At 33.4% G+C, this 26,083-nt stretch overlaps 2 protein-coding genes across 5 annotated transcripts in view; one reads left to right on the forward strand and one right to left on the reverse strand.

Moving 5' to 3' along the window:
- The first annotated feature begins 745 nt into the window (after positions 1-745).
- Positions 746-26,083, forward strand: part of key (NF-kappa-B essential modulator kenny) — a 35,631-nt gene continuing 10,293 nt past the window's right edge. For 2 of the 4 annotated variants that reach the window (XM_076125364.1, XM_076125361.1), the window contains exons 1-3: positions 13,634-13,810; positions 17,372-17,583; positions 25,626-25,868. In XM_076125364.1, coding sequence (XP_075981479.1) covers positions 17,386-17,583; positions 25,626-25,868 — 441 coding nt within the window. In that variant the 5' untranslated portion in view covers positions 13,634-13,810; positions 17,372-17,385. Of the gene's footprint in view, positions 1,069-13,633; positions 13,811-13,900; positions 14,058-17,371; positions 17,584-25,625; positions 25,869-26,083 lie in introns of those variants that run through there. The other 2 variants (XM_076125363.1, XM_076125362.1) reach the window with 2 other exon arrangements.
- On the reverse strand, positions 2,541-13,198 carry LOC142980014 (ceramide-1-phosphate transfer protein). Its single transcript, XM_076125280.1, has 4 exons — positions 13,005-13,198; positions 12,005-12,216; positions 7,170-7,345; positions 2,541-4,867 (listed from the first exon to the last, which is right to left on the reverse strand). The coding sequence occupies exons 1-4, from the start codon at positions 13,121-13,123 to the stop codon at positions 4,739-4,741; spliced, it is 636 nt and encodes a 211-aa protein (XP_075981395.1). The 5' UTR covers positions 13,124-13,198; the 3' UTR covers positions 2,541-4,738.

Raw genomic sequence — 26,083 nt, forward strand, 5'->3', positions numbered from 1 at the left:
TCTTCATAAATAAGCTTATTTGCTAGAGCGCACTTTGAGGTAATTCGAAATTTGAATTTAATTTTTTTTTAAATAATCGTTTGAATAAGTAATTCATAATTATTGGATATTTTAGGAAGACGAGGCTGTATGGGGTATTGTTTCCTTTGCCTGCTTCTACAAAGGCGAAAGAAATAGACGCTGATTCTTTTTTTGTGTGCAATGTTTCGTTGAACAACATTAATTGTGATATTTTCTTATTATTGATGTATTTTAATTTTGATTAACACGGTTTAACGAAGACTAAAATTATTATTTATGAGAATATTACTTTACATAATATTTTTTTATACATATACCACTATAAAATTTGTTCATACACAATTTCTGCCAATTAAATTGAAGTAAGATTTGAACCTTTTAGAACGAATCTTTATTTTCTTTTCTGTCTCACTTTAAATGTCAAGTTGTCGATATTCGATAGTTCGCGATTCTCAGCCGGATTTCTGCCAGTTTTCTAACGAGTAGCTCGATAGTAATGTATGGTACTTGATAGAGTAACGTTAGTATTGAGTGTACGGAATCGAGCTTTTGTACCTTCTTTATTGCGCGACATTACCGACATGACAAAACGTACCAACGCGGCAACGTAAAAACGATAGTGTAATGTATCATAGTACAGACAACTAGTAATAATGATGATAAATCAAATTGAGGGTAGGCGTTAAAACTCGTGCGACAAAGAGACACCTTTAGGCAGCTACATCAGTCCGCCCGTGACCACGAACGGGGTCACTCGATAAAGACGTCAAGTAACAATTAAGGTACTCGTTTAAGACCCGTTTACAGTCGAATTAAGTGTACAAGTCGCGATAGTTAAAATCGTTAATGTGTATTTTGTTTTTTCATTTTCATATCAGTGTTTTCGTGCAAAAAGGCAAAGTGCTTCTTACTTCTTACCGAAACAGCGGTGGTCCTGTATGACAAAGTGTAGGTATGGTTGTGAATTTGTAAATGAAGAAAGAAGTTTGGAAAGTTGTACTAAGTGGCGTTCTCTGCTTACCTGGGAAAAAGTATGTACCTATGTATGTGAGTAATTTTATTTATATTGTTTTTGGACCTACTTACTTAAAATCATCACACTTTCAGTTATAAAGAATACGGGAAAGGTATCCTAGTAGACCCCTCTCATCTTGATTAAGATACGTGCAGTATGTCTCCAGAGGTCTCTGATGAGTCAGTCTAGTCATAACTTTTAAACTCTCGCGTTGCATATTTAATGTATAATAGATAACAGGAATGAACGCGAACAAGCATTTTACCTTAAAATGCCTAACGTTTCGGCGCAGATTGCACTCGCCATGGTCGCAGGCTGCGGCAAAATGCGTGTTCGTGTTAATTCCCGTATTCTATTATGAGTCAGAATGTTTGAATATTAAACAAAACACCTAGTTATTACCTCTGCGGCACACTCGGTAGTGTGTGTACGAGTATGTGGTTCAATTCTTGGGCTGGGCAATTTGCTATTGGTATTTATCAATTTATATTAGAACGTGTCTCAATAATGGCCTGGAATTTGATAACGCGCCCGGTATATGGCAATAGGCTCGCCCCTTATCACATGGTACTAACATTAGCCAGCTTTACACACACACTATCGCGCATGAAACAGCAATCGTGGTGAAAGAGCGCGCGTATATAGTCTGTAAAACTGACTATTGTTAAAGGCGAAACGTTGGAGTTTTGCATACACGTCTGCCTAAACTTTCAGGTATAACAGGTGTGATATTATGTGTGTTTTTATACAATTTAGTCAGTTATTAGGAGCCGGATAATGTTCTGAGGTAATTAAAATAATACCACTACAATTGCTTGGCAAAAACACTTTATTCATCAAATCTCGTTACAAACATATAAAACTTCCCTTAACTAGGAATGATTTGGGAATGTATGAAGCACGCACTACACTTAATACAATACATGTTCACATACAGAAATCCGGCAGAAATATCTTTGAACAGCAAAATGTTATAAGTACAGCAAACAATGCAGTTGGTTTTTCCAGAAATTAAAATGTATCTAATGTGATTTGTTTTAGAATATTTCTATAAAATTTTAATAAATGAATGAAGCATGATTACGCGTTCTTAATTAATAAACTTTATATACATTTACGCTATATCTACTCAAAATAATACATCACAAAATTACTGTAGAACGGTGTTATGATAATAATATTTCATTACAAATATCTTTGCCCCGGTTTCGCCACTTCTCAATAAATATCGGTTAGCTTATTGATAAGTGTAGATTAACCTATTCGATAGATAAAGTGACAGCAAATAAATAATCGTACGCAAGTAACTACATGAAGTAAATTTTTAGATTTGATTTTACCCATATGTATGTGTACAATGTTTTAATTTTTGAATAAAAAAGAGTGTCTCTCTCTCAATCATTGTAATTACAGGTTTGTACACAAAATAATTACTAACGGGTAACCCGAAACATGTTCAGAAGCGGCGAAACCCAGGCTAAAAGTACGGGGTTTTTTTCCTTAAAATTGGTACAGCGAACGACACACACAAAGAAAAATCGAGTAATAAGAATAGTATATTACGTTTTAACAGCTTTGAATACAATGATTTTAAATACATACATTTCAACAACGTTTATTACAAAAGCTACCAATATTGTTGCATGAGCAATTGTTACGATTGAGCTCATTCGCGACACATACAAAAATTACTAATCGATTATTTATTTTTTATTGTTGCAACACTTATTTCATATTGGCAGTGCTTACTACTTCTAAAAAAGTATATAGCGAATTTAGAATTTGATTTTTTTTTTATTATACAATACCAGTATTAAAAATCCTGATAGATGTATGACAGTATTTTAAAGATATTCTTTCTTACTAATAATCATCGTGTTAGCTCAGATTGGATAGTGTTTCGTTCTTTTTCACTCATATACAGTTTCACAGTTGATTGAAAGTGACAAAACACTATACTTACGACTAATCAAAGTTTATACGAAGTTAATTAGAAACAGAGAAAATATACAGTCATGAACAAACATTTACTGAATTAAAACATCAACTGTTACTTTAATTTGATATGAAGTAAGTTCATTCATTAAATTCTTTTAACCACAAAATGAGTTTGTTACTGTGACTTAAATTGTAATGTATAAATATCTACCGAGACTGTAACTACAAAGTTTTGTTAATTGATAAATAAAAAATTATATTGTGAAGATTTCTTTTACGTCTCTACATTAACTCATATACATATATTACTATACTCTATAAATGAATTGATTTAATAACATTCTGATTTTTATTAGGTACTTAGTTTTTGGATCCGCGGACATTTTTATAAAGACATGTTAAAATGTAGCTCACATTTAGGTACGCTAGATAGTTAAATACATACATAAGCTTTTAATATAACATGATTAATATCGGTAAGCATTTTGATAACACTTTAGGCAAAACAAGTGCATACTTCAAATTAAATGATGAAATATTATACCATTTATATATTTATTTGTATGCATGGTGCACCCAAGGCCTTATCCCTCCCTCGTTCGAGGGGAAGCCCTCGCCTAGCAGTGGGACAGTAACGGTTTAAAAAAATGTAACCGTCATTTTGATAGTTACCAAGATTTATACTTATTTTTAGCGTGTAAAGTAACCACGAGAAAATAACACTATGGAAAAAATATTTCATATCAATTTTGACTAAATTTAAAGTAATACATAATAATATTTCTTGCATGCCATATTTAAAATTATTTATTTAAATTATAAACTATAATATGTTATATTATGCATATATCGGCTGTACTTGTTATTTGAGATCATATAATAGCACGATTCACGAAGTATTCTTAAATCATTGCTTGAATTTACTATAATAATATTTATCGTTTTATTAGTTATTTTCTTCCTTTTACCGTATTGCATGAATTTTGATGTTTATAAAAATATATTGCAATATGAACACATATAAATAATAGTGAAACAATTTTATTATTGCGACCCAATAAATTATGGAATTTATAATCGAAGTTAATATATGTAGATGTCGCTAGTTAAAAGTTTTTTTTTATTTGACTTAGTTTATTATAAATTGTAGTTATTTAAAATATTATTTTAAACCAACTATTCATTTACAAAAGTACGTAAACTTATTTCACGAAATAAATAATAATTTCATTTATCGTTGTTTAATAATGGCTTAGAAAATTAATTTCTATTTTGATAATACGATATCACGGTATGTTTTACGCAAATATTCTTATCAGAAAGTAATGTATTGTATTGTATCTTTAAAGATAAGCTTAAATCATAATTTTCACAGTTATTATACAAAAGTGGTACCATCTATACTAAAAAAAATAGCAAGTCTTCACCGTTTTAGCTGCAACTTTCGCGTATCATTTACGCGGTTAAGGCCTTACTCGATTAACTGGCGTTCTCAATATACTATCCAAAGATAAGAAAGGGGCGCTTACTTAGTAACCAATATTAGCTGCCTAAAACACTGTCAACATTTTGACAAAACAACAGAGGTAGGCTATCTAAGTAAATTATCTATTTTTGATGTTCAGTAAATATAAGCTACTAGCCAAGCAATCTATCTATAACCGAAGATAGCATATTGAGAATGGGTGTAAATAGAACATTCTATCTTTCTTCACCTAGTGTTAATTGTTTGGCCATAATTAGATATTAATTTACCTATTAACTTTAAGGTAGTGTATGGAACTCAAAGTCTGTGTATAACTGTTCGACTCGCCTGTACACCTCGTCGCAAGATGTAAGTGTTTGTGGGAGAATAGCTAATGCAGCTGTTAAGCTTTCTTCTGTACCGAATATCTGAAAAAGAAGAACAAGGTTTTTAGTATAATATATTGACTACCAGTCAAATCGGCTACTCTTTATGAAATGACGAAAACACATTTGAGTATAGAAATAGGATAGTGACGTCATAATTTCGTATTTTCGTTGAGATAAATTTATGGCCATAATGTTTGAGCCTGTAATAATTTTGGTTTTAACATTATTCACACTCGTGAATACTTATTTGGGTGAGCCTTTTACGAGTACAAGTTAAATATTTTTTTCCTTAACTAACCCACTACACTACTGTGTCCATTGATGTGTTCGGGTTTCCTCCCGGAATTAGGGATGGAGGTGGGGGTTTTGAGTTAAACCATTGAATTGGATTAGAGTAACCCCCGGTTTCTGAGGAACATTTAGCGCTAGTTTATCTATTCAACAGCATTTTTTTTTCATATGAGTTTAGACGCTGATGGATAGATAAACTAGCGTTAAATGTACTGAGAAACCGGGCATAAGTTGGACAATTTAGAATGAGAATCATATAAAAAAGACACGACTGCTAGAGGTGTTTTTTTTATTTTGGGTTCTATTTAATTGTCATAATGTAATCGCAAGGAACTGATAATTTTATTTGCATAATCTCCAATACTTTTGATAAAGTTTATCACAATACAACACTAGCTTCTACCCGCATTGAAAGATAACATCTTATCTTTGTTAATGAAGGATAGTGAAGTTTTCACATAAGGAAAGATTTTTGAAATATTCCTTAAAAATCGTTGGTGTGGGTTTCCCATTGGTTCACGTCACAATATTATCTATCACTCTCGCGGTTCAAGAAAAACTCTAAAAATATTGAACGAACATTCATGCAGTTTCCAGTACTAATAAATTAGAGTTTTGTAGTAAGTAAAATAAGCAGAAAAATTGTGCTGTAGCTCTAAGCTCTTCTCAAAAGGCTTTGCCCCCTTTCCGAGCTCGTGGTAGATTAAATAATTGCAACGCCTAAATGATTTGATTTTGATTTCGACTGTAGAGTAGCGATCGGGCCTCAATTCCATCAAATAAGAGACTACCGATTCCTCTATTTATAACAGTAAAATTACGCATGATATGTAATTCCCAGTAGGTAATTCAATTTCCATTATAATTTCCTCTATAAGATAAGTATCAATTTAATTAATATTATGTACAGTGTAGTGACGTCACGGCATTGTAAAGATATATAATCTCACCACTTAGCATCGACGTTGTTATCGTTAATTGTACGTTACTGATAACATCTTTTTGCTGATTAATCGATATGACGTGCAACCATATTGTTTTTTAGAGATACAATAAAATATTTTTGGTAAAATACAGTCGTAGTCTCTGGTCTTTGCTTATCCCTAGGGGACGAAAGCATAAAATGTATTTATTTATACATGTATGTATGTATGTTTGTTTGTATGTATAGTCTTAAAAATACGAAATGGAGTTTGAAGAGCATAATTCATGGATATGATATTTTTAATACTGTTTAAAAAATTTGCAGAATATAATTATTGCCTCGTCTAGTGACCCGTGTTTGACATCATAAAATAAAGAAAATAGGATGTTCCCGATGTAGGCAAGAATAAAAACTAGTAAAGACAGATTCCCTTTTTCGCTCGCGGGATGATACAAGCAAGCATACTACTCAGTTTACTAGTAAAATAGAAACATGCTCTAACAATATACAAAATGATTAGCAACAATACTTTTCAATTTAGCGGTTGAGCATTGATAATGTAAGTAATAAGGCCTTGTGACGTCACACGTTGTAAATTATCGACGCGGACCAACAGATTCACACAATTGTGCTACACTTATTGTCTGAATGAGTAGCCTTGCTGAAACGTTTATTTGACAAATATAATATTTTTTATTCCGTACAAATTCATCTGTCTATTTTGGCTAGATAGATGTATTGTGATCGACATGTAGTTTTGTGGGATTAAATGCTGAGCCTGTGGATTTCAGCTAATATTTCATATAATGTTAAAAAAACGTATTTTAAGGATTTTCTTGCTAGCTCTACTCACTGCCCCTTCCCCTTACTAATACCTTCCGATATAGCGGTAAATTCACTTACTGTATTTTTGACTATTAAAAGTGTCAGCACTTGGCCCAAGCAAATAAATGTTTGGATTTTATATTTCATCCTTGATAAACTTGCACCATAATGTTGATTCTGATATACAAAATCTGCTGTTTGAGTCGAATATTTAACATATTTGTATCTCTCATTAGGAAGAAATTATTCAACTCAAGTAAATTTTCTTTCAACTCAAAAAATACAACTACTTCAATTTACCTTTTTCAATAAGTCTGGCCTGGACGGCAGCGCGTGCATGGCCAGGGTAGCTGCCTTCCTGATGTACCAAGGATGGAACTCGGCCAACGTCTCATTGTACGAGCCCTGGCACGTGGTGCACGTGTTCATCGTCTCGTCTGACTCGCTCAGCCGTTTCAGGAACAGACGAATGAAATCTGTAAAAAATGGCTTGCTGTTATTGATCGAAGTGCCTAGAGGTCGTAAGGCGAAGTGTCTTGAAATTTTGGTTTGAACTTTTGGGTTACTTAATTTACTAAAAAAGGTTCTTAAACGGTGCTTCCTAATTGATAACAGTTCATTAATACGCTCTTAATCCCATGATAACCCTGTAATTGCGTGAATTAAATACATTTGAGTATGTATAATATTTTCAGTTTAGTACTAGTTTTAAGAAACGGTGAGCCTGTCGTGCTCAAAGCCAGGTGCGCTCACAGCTCGTGGAACATACCGCTATACAAACCATTAAGCATTTGGTTTACCAAAACAACTAAAAAGGGTTGTGCAACCTAAGCTAAAGACAGACTAAGTAAAGTCTTAGATCGTAGTTAAGCTCGAAGTCAGGTGTCGCTCATAGGTAGTTACATTTTTAACTGCCAAGTAACTTAACTATGACAAGCACCAAAATTTTAAAGACATAATATATTATTATGATGAATTATGCTCACAATGCAATAACACAGCCCTCTGATCTAAATACCTACTAATCAACATAAGTAATCATACGCACGATCGCTGTCATTCGCATTACAGCTACAAAGCTCGCACATTTCAGGAAAGATATGAATCTACTAATTTATTAACTACTTTAACTAATTGAAGATGTCGTGATACATTAATATCGAGCGTTTAGGGCACGCAAGCAAATTACAAATGTAATGACGGCCTCCGTAGCGCAGTGGTTAAGGTGGTCGCCACGCGACTACCAGTGCGTTGAGAGCTCGTGGGTTCGATTTCCATATAAAACAAATATTTGTGCGATCCACAAATAGTTTTTCCGGGTCTGGTTGCACTTTTTGTCAGTAGTTTGTATGTTTGCAAAAGTTGCGGGACACAAGAGCGATTCTTAGTGCGTGAGTTGTCATTAAACAACAACCGCGCAAATTTCATAAACGATACGAATCAACTAACTTATTAACTACTTAAACTAATTGAAGGTGTCGTGATACATTAATATCGAGGCGTTTAGGGCACGCTAGCAAATGGAGAATGTTAACAAATTTGGATTATTAGCTCTCCATATTCTCTGTTAAAAATAAAAAATACTAGTGAAAGAATTACTTTGATACGTCAATTAGTATTAAAAAAAAAATTGAAACAAGTTGTAACCGCGCGAGTCGGTGTGACGTCATTGTACATTACGCTAAGTCTGGCTCACATAGTCTTTTTTAATAATATTTACTATTATTACCCTTTAAATGTAATAAGCAGACGAAAACACAACAAAATACTGCATAAGCTATTACATCTACGGCTGGAGACTTGATATTAAGCGGGACGCGGCCCGCGCGGCATGGTGTACTATGACGTCACGCTGTTAGCGGGACTCGATATTTTTTGAAGCTTTGAATGCTTGTAAAATCAAAACTACTTGGTATTTTTGACTAAAACTGTTTTCATGTACATGTACAGGCTTTACTGAGTCAAAATTTCAAGCGATTTGGCATACCTAGTAACATTCTCCATTACAAATGAAATGTAAGGAAAATAATTTATGGAGAATGAGTTATTAAATTAGTGACGTTTGTAGCGTAGTGGTTGGGCGCTTGGGGTCACGAGGCTACTACTAATAGGCGCGGCTGTTTTCGCGCTGACTTCGATAACCAATTTGGTCTATTCTAATCTATTCAATATTTCTCAACAGTACCCCGGAGTTTGATACCGTGCGCGGTATGTGGCAATAGGCTTCCTCTCTCATGGCAATAATTTCGTAAGTACAAAAACGTGGGTATATTTCATCCAGGTATTGCCTATAGTGCCTTTAGGTACTTTCGGGTATAACAAGCGTGATGTTATGTAAATAAGACTTGAGAATCCAACCCAAGATCTGCTCACGGTTGCTTGGCTTAGGCCACAGGGGAAGTTAAATACCTACTTAGTTTTGTAGCGGAAATGTAAATAAAAAGTAGCGAACTGATAACAGTTTCTTTTATTTTATCATATCCTCGTTATCATTTCAAAGACACATTTATTGTTATCGGAATTAAGTGTTATTTAATGTGTTGTAAAGATAAGTTACAAAATAATGACCTTTTTGTTTTGTATGTTTTTAAAGAAAAGTACCTAGATTAATACCTAATACATTGTAAATTTTAAATATTATAGGTACTGTAGTAGCTCGTAGCTAAGTAATAACAGCCTCACAGATCGTCTAGGTTGTGGAGGTCCGATAAGCAGTAGCTCTCTACATGTAAAATCCTAGTATTCAGCTGCATCTGGTGAGATTAGAAGTCGACTCCATCATAGTTGGAAGAAAGGCTAGGCTGATGATGATACTGTACAGTTAACTGGGTTCTAGTAATAGCTAACTAACCCCCGGTTTCTAAAGTACATTTAGCGGTAGTTTATCTATTCAATAGCGTTTAAACTCATAAAAAAGAAACGTGATTGAATAGATAAACTACCGCTAAATGTACGCAGAAACCGGGAGTAAGACTTTCTTTCATTTTATCTTGACTTCGGTACATCGGTCGAGCATACGTACAAACACAATGCTTTATAGCACACTGCAAGGCGACGCTGACGTGCGCGTCGTACATTTTTGTGCAACTTGCGTCCGATTTAATATGCGGTCGACATCAGTCTAAGAGGAAACCTAAAGCCTAATAACTTGTATATAAGTAAGCGCGTATTGCATATAGCCATTTGGGTCTATTTTAGAACTTTCTTTTAGAAAAGCTGTTGAATGACGGGTGTTGATGCTCTAAGCGTGACGTAAACTGTAGATGTAGCCATAGGTGTAAAACGTGGTTCTCAAAGTAAAAGTTTGTTTATAAAAAGCTAAAATGAATATACGCCTAGAGCGCTTGCAAATTTTTTAATAAACTTATTAGGTTTTTACATAAACTTTAGACCATATTCTTTTTCATGGTGTAATTTGTAAGTTTAGTTAGGTATACCTAGGTAATAGCGCAACAGGTACTTCACATTTCTTCTAACATTCAGTAAAGAGTATGAATTATATTTTTCAAATGTGAAAACAGTCTGTTTTAATTATAACAATGAAAGTGCATGAGATCATTATCATAAACATTTTATTTTTATACAACAATGCGTAAATATTGCACGCTTGGTAAACACACATAAATACCTATAAAAGAAATTCTTATAATAATCTTTCAAGATTTTATTTCACCAGTGAAATTTTATATGTAGAAACTAATTAGGAATCAAGATTATAATTTGATAACTCGTACATACGTCGAGTACTGGCTTCTACTCGCGACTTCGACCGCGTGAAAAGGTCTTAAGAGTTAATCCAGGCCATAAATTGTCTGCACCAAACATTATCAAAATCCTTTCAGTCATTTTACACACATACATCAATTTGAACAAACTTTCGTAATTTATTATAATTCTGTTAGTATGAGGGATAGGACGTATGTATGTAACTAATGTTGCAGAATATTGTAATGGCTTTCAATGTTATATTGCTAAAGATTTGTTTACAGAAGTTCCGATATTACTGTTCTTAGTATGAGTATTAATTTATGGCTTAGGTATATTGAATATTCAAAACAGCACATTTTCCTTCATATTCTTATGATAAAAATGATGTCAGCTTCTTGGCATATTTTGTACTTATATTATTTTCAGCATATTATCTCAGCCCAAAGTCATATGCAGTCATTAGTTGTTATGCACAAAGTGTCAATTTTTAATAATGTAATAAATAACACATACCTACATACATAATATTACACCTGTTATACCTCAAGGTGTAGGCAGAGGTGTATGAAATACACCCACATTTCGCTATTTAAAATGTTGGACCTACGTAAACTTATTGCTATTTACCAGGCGTGTTACTAACGCCTATTCAACGCCTTACTATTATTGATAAATACTTTAATGTAAATAAGGAAAGACCAATAGTATTTCGCCCGACCCGGGAATCAAATCCGAGAACACATGATATACAGTCTATAAACTACAGATACACTACCGATGGCGCCATAAGCCCAGCTTGTTTAAATGCCTAGATTTTTATTTATAGAATTAACCTTCCGATAACAAAAGTACGAGACTATTGTATTCCCATTACAAAAGAGGAGGAATAAACAAACAAAAACGTAAACAAAAGAAACAGCTTCCTTACTTGTTTACACTACTTCTTAACAACTGTATACGTCAGAACTAGTTGTAAAACTGCATTATACATACACTGCTTTACAGTAATTTATTGAAACACTACATGCTAAATGCTTGTGCGAGTTTATGCTTATCAGTAGGATGCAGTGCATTTATCAATGATCCTATAGGTATTATAAATATTAGATTGATGATTTAATGATTTTTTAAAATATACATTTATATTTTTCCTACACATTAATATTTTCAGCTTGTTGTGTGTTGAATTTTTAACCCTCACACGAAAAACTAACTTGCTGACACAAAAATCAGAAAGGAGCAAAGCATAATATACAATTTTCTGGGTCTTGACTAACCCTGTGGCAAGACGTCATAATTTTATGTATCAAAGTTAAATTAAATAGAGTTTATAGTCACACATATAAAAGAAAGACTACAAAGATATACTGTGAACCTACGCATGATACAAGATCATTACCAAACAATTAACAAAAGGTACAACATACCCAATCCTCGATGCAAACGCAGCATTGTTCTGGAGCCCGATACAAAACCGTTCTGGTCACACAAACTGGTTTCTTTCTCATACTTCATCATTTTCTTGAATGAATCGTAATATACGGCATTCTCAGACTCTCTGTGCTTCTCCATTACTTTGATTTTACTTTTCACATCGCTGCTTACAAATGAGAATACCGAGCCTATTAAATTTAGGAATCTGAAAATAAAATTATGTTAAGTAATAAGCAATGGATTTGGTCAAGAAAATTGAAATAAGTGAATTATTAATTATGTGCTGGTTAACAGCTTGGTTACTATGTAGTGAATTAACGGTGAGCTTGTAATATGACATTTATTTAGTATTGTCATAACATTTAAGACAACAAGTTTTGTGGAATTTTAAATCTGTTTAGATATATTAAATTTTTTTTTAAGCCAAGTATATTCCAAGCATAGATATATTTCGGAGCTTAGACTAATATACCATATAAAGAGGTTGAATGTTGAAATCATCATGGGTTCTAAGGAAACTAGATGCTTAAGTATTTCATTCATGCCTTATTATAATTCAATTACCATAAAAGTCATACAACCATGATTATATATAATGCAACCTCTGATTCTTTGTAAATAAATGATTCATTAATTGTATGCATACCACAAGTTACATTGCATACCATTATTTTATAAGTTTGCAGTTTTCTTTACTCACAGAAAATAAACAATAACTGAACAAAAATATTTAAATATATTACTGAATAACTAGTTCATTCACTCGTGAACATTATGAATGAAAACACTTTGTTCTCTTAACGGCTGTAAAGGCCAAGATTGTTTTCAAATTACAAGCACTCCGGCTACTCTATTGTTTATCTCTTCACACGTCAGCGTGCAAAATTAATGCATAAGTCTTTAGTAATTTACCGCCTACGTACAGTCGCGAAATTATCCTACAATCTTATCAATAAAACTCAAATTTCATTATCCATATGGGAAAAAACTCACTTCACTAATTCATTATAACCATCGATATAAGCTTCTATAACAACATCGTCCTCTTCTTTAAGGCTCCGTTGAAAGCACTGGTGTACATGGTGTAAATCCAATGTGTTTTCGTTCGACATTTCTTTCAAGTTAACACAAAAATCTTATTCAAAATCACTACGACAAAAGAAACACAACTACCTTTTGACATTGACAGTTTTAGACTGAACTGGCCTGTCATTTGTCAGAGAAACTGACATCATTGGACAATGTAATCGTTCGGCGTAAGTAATAAATGCTCTGTTAGTCGATTAATACATAAATGTTAGTTCGAGATTTCCTGGCACTAGCACTGGATGATATCGTAGTATCCATTGGATTTTAAAAGCTACATAGTACAATACTGTACAAACTCATACACTACCTAATGCGCCACTCAGGCAATCTACCTTTATTACAAAATGCACAACAATTGTAATAAAAAAAGTTTTTTCACCATCCAATTTAAAACCTGCTTAAGTTATCAAAGTTGGTAATCACTATCTAACCAATGACTCGACTAGGTTACGTTTTGTTTCTGCTAAAATGTATAAATTTGTTCAACTACAAAACGCATTCAGGCTGCTGTCAGAAATGTCAAAATATCAAGGTCAACTGAATGAATTCTGCCCTCATTTTACGAGATAGCAAAAAATATTTACATTTCCTCTCAGAATAGATAAACTGAAAACGATTGTACGTAAATTGTTAATTTATTTGCACATCATATAATGCAAGATTACTTATGTGCTGGGTAATTACGTTTTGTCATCGCATCAATTTGTCCGGTAAGTGTTATTTTTCTGCCTACACGCGAAAATATGACAAGTTTCATAATTTATTTTTAGTCTCGGCTTCAGTAGCACAAGCACAATATATTCAGACCGTAGTGCGATCGGTTGTGTTCGGTATTTGTTGTTAATTATATGTAAATTGATTGAATTAATAATATTTGAGCTATTTGTTATAAAGTGCTGTAGTGTTGTTTACATTGTTGGGACTTCCCGTGTGAGTTGTGACTAATTCCAGCTAAAGGTTAGACTATTTTACGATCTACTATGAGTGTTTTTTTTTTAAATTGCTTCATAGATAGAATAGACCCAGACTGTTCCCTTATCTCTGACTCATACAGTGAAGATAATGTTTGTAGTGCATACTGTTTGTTATTGTTCTTTTTTGCACTTTCGTTATAATCTATGGATGTAATGATATGATATACTCTCACTTCAGCTACTTGCTTTATAAACACTTAAATTCCTCTAGTCCCTTCAGTATCTTTTTATTTATATTAACAATGGGATATTATCATGCAAATCAGATATGAAGGAAAAACATATCTATAATAAGGTATTAATGCAGGCTGTTTACATTTTACTTCCTTGTGCAGTGTTGTCAATGTTTTTTAAAACTATATTTTCCGATATTATTGACTTTATCACTTGACATGTATATTTGCAATAGTTTTTGTGTGATTAGCAGACTACTAAATAAACATAGTACCTAGTTAGAGAGTTTCCTTATGATCAGTTGAGCCCTTATGGTTTTATTAAATACCACAATGTCACTAGCAAATTAGGATATTTTGAATAATTTTCTATAGGTAGGTACCTACATACAATTTTGGTTGTGGTACTGTCAGCCTCTTTTTTTATTAATTGTCTGAAATATAGTAAAAGAAACCAATAAATTGAGATAATTTGGAATTAATCATTTTGTTTAGTCTAGAATTCTAGATGGTATAATAATGTCACAACTTATTGATCAATTGAATCTTGATAATAAATTGATGAAATTGTGTCCATCAACCAGCCATATTGACACTTACCACAATTGTTTTAAAAAACTATTTTATCACAAGTCACTTGTTTCAAAGTTTACTCAAGTGTTTAATAATTGTCGGTTTATTTTATCAATTTTTGAATATTAATTACATTGAATTTGCTTTGTCATTTCTGATGTTGCATCATGCTTTGGATAGCTGATAATGTCGGCTTTTGTAGTGTTTGTTAAGTATGTTGGCATGGAAGGTTTCCTTATTGGGTTTAAAACTGAGTGAATTTCAAGTAATTTTCACCAAAATGCCTCTGATAAAAATGATTATTTATTGGGTTACAAAATATGAATTTTTGGACTCGTAGCCGAACTCCCATCTCTCGATTCAGTAGGAGACCGTTGCCAGAAGTGGGACAGTGTTGGGTTATTAAATAAATTTGGAAAATAGTTTTGCCTTGATTTAAAATTTAAAGTATGTAGGTAAAGTTAAGTATATTTTTGTTTTCCTCAAGCCTATACTAATTGTATTAAATAGGTGCCTATATAAGAGTTGATAATTTACACACTGTGCATATGTGATGCCTTCACTCATAAATCTGCTCTTAAATTATTGTACTGGTAGGCACTTAGTAATGGATTCCATGTTAGGTCTTTGATGAATCTTTTTAGAATGAACTTACTATTTCTCCAAAATACTTTTTATAATTTAGACCTTAATGTTATGATCCAACCTTGTATGACTGTCTATTTATTAAAAAAGTGTTAATTTTGTACCTCTTCAAACAGGTGTACAAAATAACACTGTACCTTATTCATTTACCTGCTATTTCTATCTGGCTGGCTGTCAGCCCATGACCACAAACAATGCAATTTGAATGAAATCACAGGTAAACCAATTATGCATCATATCCTTTAATTTTTCAATCATGTTTAAAACCTGTTGTATATATTATTATTATGTGCACATGTCACAAGAGTTGAAAATCACTAAAATAACAATGCATATATTTGTAAATAGTTAATTGTTTACATTTTTGTAAACACAACAATGTCATTAAGTTACTATCAGCATTAGAATTTAGCCTAAATAAAACTCATTTACAATTCAAATTGTTTGATATGCTTCTAGGTCAATGATATATTCTAATTGATGCATTTTTCTTTAGATGTTTATACAATTTTAATAAATATTCGAGGCTAGATATAACCTCTTCATCCTTCATATTTAGTAAAATTATTAAGTGGTTTGCTCTCTTAAAAAAATATTATCACGTAATTATGAACATAGTAATGTGTTACATCGTTATGCATGCGCACTTCCCGCGGATCCGCCTGCATGAAAATGTTTCACCCAGTAAAAAGTATCATGCAGGTTAATCCAGATTTCATCTAAATCGATTTAGCAGTTTTTAGTTTAGATGTAAAAAAGGTAACAAACATACATCCATCCTTATAAACCTTCTCTTTTGAAGTAAAAGTAAGAAGTAGGATAATAGGTACTTGTATAAAATCACGTCTACTTCTAAAAGGGGTGGACAGCGGCAAAGAACGCCAATTGCATATCATTACAAGTTTATTTATTTTGCTTCATTCTCATTCATACACCTTGTTATGCATGACCGCCGATTACGATTACTACGCACCTGACCTTTTGAATCAACATCACTGATATGATCTGTGCATGTCTTTCTAGGACTTTCTCTCCATTTCTATTTACTTTAGAACAAAGTTAGTCATACTATGAAATATAAATTTTTGACTGCTTTCGTGGTGCAGTGGTTAAGGTCGCCACGCCGCTATCGACGCATTGTATCGAGACATCGGGACGGGGTCGTGGGTTCGATTCCCACATGGATCAGTTATTTAGTTGTACTTTGTGTCCGTTGTTTGTATGTATGTAAAAGTCCCCGCGATACAAAAGCAATTCCAAAGCGGGAGTCTTTAAAAAAAACGGACTTGCTTCTTTGCTGAGCGAAGAGACATTATTTCTGCTAAAAAATTAGGGATGTTATTTCTTACTTGATGTCTATTTAATATTGTATATTAATATTAAATGTTGTATATTAATTAGCGTTATGAATCTGTTTATTACCGTCAAATAAATGCAAATTAAACTGTTTTCATTGCCAATGTTTATTTATCAGTAATAATAACATCTCAAGTCAAAATATTGTTATGAAACAGATAAAATATTGGTAATACGCCATTTAAAACGTAAACATAGCGTGAATAAACAGTTAGGGTATGTGACGGACTGTAAACAGTTTGTATAGCTAGCTATACATTAACACTAGATTCTTAAAAAAAATTATAGTATCTAGCAAATGGTACTTATTTTTTACTTAAAAAATGGGATATGTGCTAAAATTGCACTAGCAAGTATGTAGGCACACCAAGGAAATCGTAGATTTACTTAGTATTATTGACTTGGTAAATGGTAAGAATTATAATAATATCTTCTAATCTTGTAGTGCGCTAAGCATTTAACCGAATGTTGTGTTTTTGTGTAATATGTCATTTTGTGAACTGATAAGTTTAGCATTACACAAAACTCTAAAAATCCATTTCTATTCCAGATTAATGTGATATAATGACAACAACGCAAAACAGTGACGACGATTCATTCATCATCCTCGGTTCTTCTCCCGGCACGAGCCTGGACATGAAGTACAACGGCGTGGAGAACGGTGACGTCACGATAGACAAGGACCAGATGGAGGAAGCTATGAAAGACTTGTCGGTGGAAGCCAGCATGGCTTTGAAAGCGCATTTCAAACTTGGCGAATTCGTGAGTTGGTTTTACTATATTTTTTCACCAATTTGGCTGACACATATCACTATTTATTTATTTAAAAACGTCATATACATATACAGTGTAAAGGCGTATTAATGCCCATGGCACTCCTACCAGTCAACTTATTAGTCACTATACTTCTATCAATTCGTCTGGTTAGAGTTCAGCCATATGTCAAAATTATTCAAGCCGTCCAAAAGCCCGAAACACCTGTTACACGCACGCAAATAGCGTGCACGTATTAAAGATGCGTGTACGCACTTATACGTTAGTGCTAAAGCAATAAAGTTTTCATTCTTTTAAACTCTAAAAACTCCCACAATGATTCAACACTAACTGTCTTACTAAAACTTCGTGTGAGCTCTCAATAGTTATACAGTGTTTTGTTACTTTTAATCAACGAAGTGAAAAAGACAAATGTTGCTGTCGCTGTATGCGCTGTAATCAGAGGTTATTCGACGTTTATTAGTAAGGTACTTAGAATATGTTATGTATTACAAACTTGAACACCTAACTCAATAATAAATAAACTCTTATATAAATGAATACGTAGGCCATTCTGTTATCTTTATTAATCTTTTATTTACTTATTTATACAGGGTGTCCCAAAACTCAACGATAATCCGAGACAGGATGAAAGGCCAAGTCATACCGGTTATAGGAAAAATAAAAAAAAAATTCCATATCACTTAGTTCAGCAATAATAGACACTTTTCAAAAAAGTCGAAATTCCACACCCTTGGTCGCATTTTCAAGTCCTGTGATCACCAATGTCACAATTTCGCTGTGTTTTTTTGAATTTCGTGATCTTAATTAAATATGCTATTAATCGTATAACAAATTAATGCACAAAACATTGTTAATTTAATAAAAAAAAGTTAAGTTTTAGTGAGTCATCTTTCTCAAAAATATCGTTAGTCAACTTTGACGCTTCATACTGAAAAAAAAATGTACTACACTACCCTTGGCAAGTTATTTCAAAAGTTGGCGCATTTAATCAAGATTTCAAAATGGTATAACACTTGCCACTTTTCTTGCCATTAAAAATGTTATTTTTATTTGAACGAAGAGTATCCTCGCAAATGGATCGGACGCAGTGGTACAATTTTATGGCCTCCTCGTTCTCCCGATCTAAATCCAGTAGATATTTTTTACTGGGAATGCATAAAAGAAAAAGTATATTCGAAATCAATACAAAATTTATCAGAACTTTGCCAGAAATTTGACACAGCGTCAGAGAAACTAAATGCAATGAATTTTGATTGACTGGTGCAAAGGTCTTTTGTAAGGCGTTGCAGAGCCTGAATTCATGCTAGAGGAAAACAATTCGGAATTACTTTAGTTTAAGGAGAATAATTAAATAAGATCGATGGTTCGTTCATTGTTTTTTTTTATTATTATAACCTATTATGTTTATTACATTAAATAGTTGTTATGGACTGACTCAATTACCTTTTTACTAAAAATAATTGCTTTCCTCTGGCACGAATACAGGCTCTGCAACGGCGTACAAAAGATTTTTTCACCAGTCAAGCAAAATTCCTTGCATTTATTTCTTCTGATGCTGTGTCAATTTTCTGGCGAAGTTCCGATAGATTTTGTATTGATTTCGAGCCAGTTGCGCTCACCGGTCGGTTAACGATCTGTGGGTTAAGCAACCATTGGCGCGGTCATTCCATAGATGGGTGACCGCATAGTGGTATTTGAACTGGGCGTCTCCGTGTTTCGGAGAGCACGTTAAAAGTCGGTCCCGGTTGTTGTCTACTAAGATAACAGTCGTTAAGCCACGTCAAAGGCTTCTCGGGCGGCTTGAACAACTTTGACACTAGGTTGGCCACTAACCGTACGACAAACAAACAAACTTTTTCTTTTATGCATTCCCAGTAAAAAATATCAACTGGATTTAGATCGGGAGAACGAGGAGGCCATAAAATTGTACCACTGCGTCCGATCCATTTGCGAGGATACTCTTCGTTCAAATAAAAATAACATTTTTAATGGCAAGAAAAGTGGCAAGTGTTATACCATTTTGAAATCTTGATTAAATGCGCCAACTTTTGAAATAACTTGCCAAGGGTAGTGTAGTACATTTTTTTTTCAGTATGAAGCGTCAAAGTTGACTAACGATATTTTTGAGAAAGATGACTCACTAAAACTTAACTTTTTTTATTAAATTAACAATGTTTTGTGCATTAATTTGTTATACGATTAATAGCATATTTAATTAAGATCACGAAATTCAAAAAAACACAGCGAAATTGTGACATTGGTGATCACAGGACTTGAAAATGCGACCAAGGGTGTGGAATTTCGACTTTTTTGAAAAGTGTCTATTATTGCTGAACTAAGTGATATGGAATTTTTTTTTTATTTTTCCTATAACCGGTATGACTTGGCCTTTCATCCTGTCTCGGATTATCGTTGAGTTTTGGGACACCCTGTATAAACACGCTATTACGCGGTGTCATCGAACTAGAAATTGTATGACGACAGCACATTGGGGTCAAACGCTTAATCATAATATATTTTTGTATACAAGCTAATCTAGAAAGTGGTAGTGGTTTATTTTGAGGGTATTTTTATATTATATAGGCTTGGGAAATTACATTTACTTAATGTCGTCGATGTTATTACGTAAATAATGAATCGTTTTAACTGCACAATTGGCGTAGTGCTTTAAGTGGTCACTTTGCCGCATTAACTGTAGCGCCGCGTGTGGTGGGTTCAAATCCCACCCGGATCAAATATTTGTGTGATGAGCACGTGTACCTGTTCTGAGCCTGGTTAAAGTATGTATTTAGAAGTACATATCTATACTTAATATTATAAAGCTGAAGAGTTTGTTTGTTTGATTGTTTGTTTGTTTGAACGCGCTAATATCAGGAACTACTGGTCCGATTTGAAAAATTCTTTCAGTGTTAGATAGTCCATTTATCGAGAAAGGCTATAGGCTATATATCATCACGCTACGACCTAAAGGAGCAGAGTAGCAATAAAAAATGTGACAAAAACGTGGAAAATTTTGACCCATTCTATCTTATGTGACGCAAGCGAAGTTGCGCGTCAGCTAGTATTATATATGTAAGTATGTTAATCAGTTATTTGTTTACCACAGTACAAGCTTTGCTTAGTTTTGAATCCAATGAGTGTGTCCGATGATATTTATTTATTCAAGTACCTAAAATCACGTCTCTTTCCCAAATGGGTGGGTAGAGACTCAAGAACGCTACCTACTACGATCCCTACAAACTCGTTTTGCTTCATTTATCCATACATCTTGTCATACAGGACAGCCGCGCCGATTATGAGCAGTACCTGATGTTTTTGAAGGACATCACTGATGTGATCTGTGTATGTCTTTGTAGAGCATCTTCTCCCCAATATTTTAGTTCATCTGACTGTGTAAATGAATTCTATGCTGCCTTGTATTGAGCTACTACTATCGATATTTTTATTTTTGAAAATAATTTGATAGCCTTGAGATGTTTTATAATATGATAAAAGTTTTGATAGATGGGATTGGAATCGAGGTTGCCGTTATGTACCATCCAAATATAATGTATATTTGTTGCAAAGTTTCGTTGACGTTAAATAAATAGAGCAAACTATGCTGGAGTTGGCTTTCAGTCTCACCGGATACAGCTAGATACCAGTATTTTATATGGGGCGACTGCCTATCTGACCTCCACAAACCTGGGTTATGACACGATACCCTTTAGTAAGGCTAGTAGTCAGACTTTCAAGCTTTTGACTACTGTTAACGGCTGTCAAAGATCTTTGAAAATGACAGCCGTGATCCTCAATTTATCGTGCCTTCCGAACCACGAAGGAACTCGATATGTATAAGATGGTCACCCATCCACGGCTAGTGGAGGTTAACCTCAGAAACCGATCCGCGCGGCTGTTGTTAACTAAGCCACGAGGTATTCTACCTCTTGGTATGTTCTCAAATTGTATTCAAATCTGCCTAGCCCCGCATTCCTGAACAAATGCCTCATCCCACATAACTAGTTGTAAGTCTATACCTAGCTGTACCTAAGTCTAAATCAATGACGTAAGCTACTAAGCGCCGTGTTCAATTACATTGTGTTGATGCATTCAATATTGAAAGAGTCATTTAAAAGGGAATTCACTTTGAACGCACACATACTTACATTACTGAGACTTACCTACATACTATTACGCTCACACGTAAACACATTAGCTTATTCGTGACTCCTCCTGCGTTATTTTTTTGCTGAAAAAATATTTCTATAATCTTTTTTATCAAGTTTAGTAGTTTTGACTGGGAAGAAAGACAAAAAACCACTCTTTCACATTTTAAATATTACTATGAACGTGTTTTTACTCTAGAACATGTAAATATACTATATCTCTACAATTAAACACACTTCACAATTTGCGTTTCGAGTAGTTTCGACCCTTGTATTTCGTTTAAGTAAACATAAGGGGGCACCTAATTCTTAAAAAGCTTTTGTTTTAAAAAATTGTCGTCATATTTAATTATGATGACAATTTAATATTTTGGACTATAAATTCATCCAAATATCAATAAGTAGTCTCACAAATAAACAAATTTCCTTATTTCTTTTCAAACTATTTTTTTCGCTACTTGGCTTATGGCATTATAATAGTATGTGGCTTATACTTTTAATTACGGCGTAATCTTATGACTTAAGGCCTAAACCTTCCCTCGTTTTGGGAGGGGACCCTTACCCAACAATAGAATAGTATTTGACAGTAATAAGTATATATTTATAAACTACTTATTACCAATGACTAATGATAAACTACAATTAGTCATACATCATAATCTATGCAATATATTATAATCAGTGATCAATACAGAGTGCGTGGGAGTCTTAACTGATTCATTGTCCACCAGGTATTAACATATCGCTCAATCACAGATACGATACTTATTAACTAGTGTATTTTTATCTGATAGTGATAACATTAAGGATGCCCGATGACCTACAAAATTACATATTATTTCGGTATTGTGCACCTTTTTCATTCTGCCCAGTAATGAGACTATGGTAAAGTCCTGTAGTACGATTTTTTGTAAACATTAAAACTAGTTAAGCTAACCTAAGCTGATCAGTTGTTCATGCATGTTGATAGTGGTAGAAAATACCACTGTTCAGTTTTAGTGTGGCTGCTGTGAGCCCCTAGAAAAAGTCCCTCTCCTCTAGCAACATCTACTAGGCGTTTCCATGCTTCGGAGGGCATGTAAAAAGTCGGTCCCGGTTGTTGTCAATTAAGATAACAGTTCTTAAGCTATGTCAAAGGCCTTTCGAGCGGCTTAAACAACTTTGACACTAGGTTGACCACTAACCATACGATAGATAGATAGATAGCTAGAGTTCGTTAACCAAGGAATGACCTCTACCTTTTAAAGGATGAGCCCCATATCTCCACCCTCTAATATCTGAGTCCATTTTTTAATGTTGTCCCAAATACTTCCCAAAGACACACGTCTATTTGACAGCCCTAAATATCATAGATAGCGCGAGTGATACGTCAATGACGTCGTGTTCTCTGTGTACAGGGAGTTTCTTGTTATCTTAACATCCGATTGAAGTAGGTAAAATCAATAGAAATTTTGTGTGACGTATCTATGTAGCAGGTGGAGAGGATGACTAGTGTCTTCTAGAAATAACTTGATATAACTTTTATAGCTGTTTCAAAAAATCCTTGCCTAGGAAAGTGGTAACTTATTCGCCATTTTGTAAAAGTAATATACAGAGAAAAGTATGCCTTTTTTTAACCAGCTGGCTAATTCCCGACGGAATTGAAAGACATTACTTACTTTTAAAGTACCAAGTTGGTATATGATCCGACGCTACCACAAATAGAACTTACGATTTGATATTATTGCTTCGAATTAAACTAGATCGATTTAGAATTGATACTGTCTGTAGAAAGATGTCTGTTGTCGGCTGTGTTGGCTGTATATTAGATATTCAGAAAAAAGCTAAATCTCACAAAACTACTCTATTTCAACTTATATAACAACAAACAACATCCAAGATCCAATAGTAGGAAATCCATAAAAATATTTTACAACGGGTATAAAAAGAAATGACATCCTTTTACAAAATGAATAGCGCATAACTTTATTTTCAAATGTTTGCAACGTAATTATGTGTGTCGTTTTTTAAAAACAACAGCACAACTACCGGTTTTCGATATGTCTTATCATCATCATCATCATCATCATCATCTCAGCCGGGAATCGTCCACTGCTGGACAAAGGGCTCCCCCATCGAGCGCCAATAGGACCGGTCTTAGGCCGCCCTCATCCATCGGACTCCGGCAACCAATATACAGTCTTATACTTAGGATTAATTGCCTCATCACAACTATCGCACTTGTATAAACTATACACTCTTAAATAAATTTGTTACGTAATAAACAAACTTTCGCTCACCTGAGTTACTTATTACATAAGGACCTACATGACATGACTACACTTTTTGTAACGCGAAGGTTATTTACATTCACATTTCGTTTGCTTTTGAAAGGTGGATACTGATCGCCATTCGATACTAAAGTATTTTATACGTAATTAATATATAATATATATATTATAGTAAATATTATAGTAATAGGGAATAATGAATTATGGCAATATTTTCGTTATTTACGTAAAATTGGGTGTAGTAAACAGTCATATACCAACGCCTAATCAACCCCAAATCATTTAAAAAATCATATGATTTAATCAAAAATTTGAAATTGTTCAGGAGAACATAATAGATCATTATTTTTTATTAGGGAAAATATAACAAAATATTTTTTCTTAAAAAATAATACTCTATCTCTCCTCATAACTTAAAGTAGGTACCATAAATATTCATAATATTTTTCTGTATTGCATAATAAATCTAACGATATGACTAGTATTTTATTGAAATGTCTGTATTATTGTAACTAGCTACGGCAAAGGGGATTTACCTCAGTTAATCTGTTAAGGAAACATAACTCAAAGCTTTTTTCACGAGTGTTAGTTTAGAGTTTAGGTCATTTGACATCAGTCTGTAGTGGGCATTGTTAGGAAACAGTGGACATTTCACATAAAAAACTTTTTAAATATATTTTACAGTATTATTTTTATATATTTTGCGTGTATTTGGAAAATTGTTTCTTTATTTTTGGGTTTTAAATGCATTTAAAAGTTCAGGTAATTTCTTATTATTTCTTGAAAATCTTTCGTGACTACTTAAATTTTTTTTTTACATATTTATCGTTTACTTTCGTTAAATATAGTTTATTTTTTTTTAATAACATAATGTAGTGAATTCTGTGTTTGTCATGGTACCTACAGAACTTTTTACACCTTACTAATATAAATTAGTGCTAGTCCCTATACGGTTGGGGACTACCGTTTTCCCCATTTTTACTAAATATACATATTCCAGTTATATTTTCCCTGTACCACTTTTATAATTGAAATATTTCCCCTTACCTTTATATTTGTTACGAATAACTAAGTTGCTTTAGTTGACTCTGTAGAATTACTGAACGCACTTACTTTTCTAAGAACTCGGGGAATTAATATTTTATCCAAATAATTTTACTTATTTTGTGTCTATATTTGCTGTTAATTGTACTTATTAAAGGAAACTTATACACAATATCGGCATTATTTCGTTAGCGACTTGAGTGAACCAACATTCTTGTTGGTTTAAGAATTGTGAGAGTCCTTCATCATTTTACCAAACTTTATAAGTTAGTATTATTACTATTACTCTTGGTTTGTCGCTCAAGAACTACTAGTTCGAATTGAGAAATATTTTTGTGTTGAATAGCTCATTTATTGAGGAAGCCTAAATAATTCAGGAGTTGTAATATAAAATATCGTGAAAATAGAAAAAAATAATAAATCACACTCACGCAGGCGAAGTTCCGGGCGCCACTTTTATACTTTTGTACAAAAACATCAAGTTCATCAGCAACATAGACAAGATTTTTATAAATTTATTACTAAAATATGCGTAAATATTTTCCAAAAACATTTTTTTCTTTTCCAGCCGTCCCCAGCCAGCATGATGGTAGCCAGTACTATCATATCAGATGACAGAACGACGGAAGACCTACAGAAGCGCTTCGGCGAGCTGTTAGACGAGAACGTCATATTGAAGGAGACTTTGAAACAGAACAATGAGTCCATGAAGGAACAGTTCTTGCTGATAGCGTCGTGTCAGGAGGATATGATGAAGACTCATGAACTGCATAAGGAGAAGTTTGATGAGACTAAAGGACTGGTTGAAAAGGTAGCTAGAGAACTTTTTATTGCTTACTCAGAGTACGTCAGTGTATGTGACTTCATAATATCACGTTTCGGGTACTTATATGTATATATTTTTTTAGTATATTTGGGCAGTGTGTAAAAAAAGCTGTGTATCATAGTGATGATTATGAAGACTTTCGCGCAGCTGTAACAATTATAACATAAAAACTCTATAGTCCAACAACTCAGGATAGAGTC

Source organism: Anticarsia gemmatalis, chromosome 17 (genome assembly GCF_050436995.1).
Source record: "Anticarsia gemmatalis isolate Benzon Research Colony breed Stoneville strain chromosome 17, ilAntGemm2 primary, whole genome shotgun sequence".
Classification (NCBI taxonomy): domain Eukaryota; kingdom Metazoa; phylum Arthropoda; class Insecta; order Lepidoptera; family Erebidae; genus Anticarsia; species Anticarsia gemmatalis.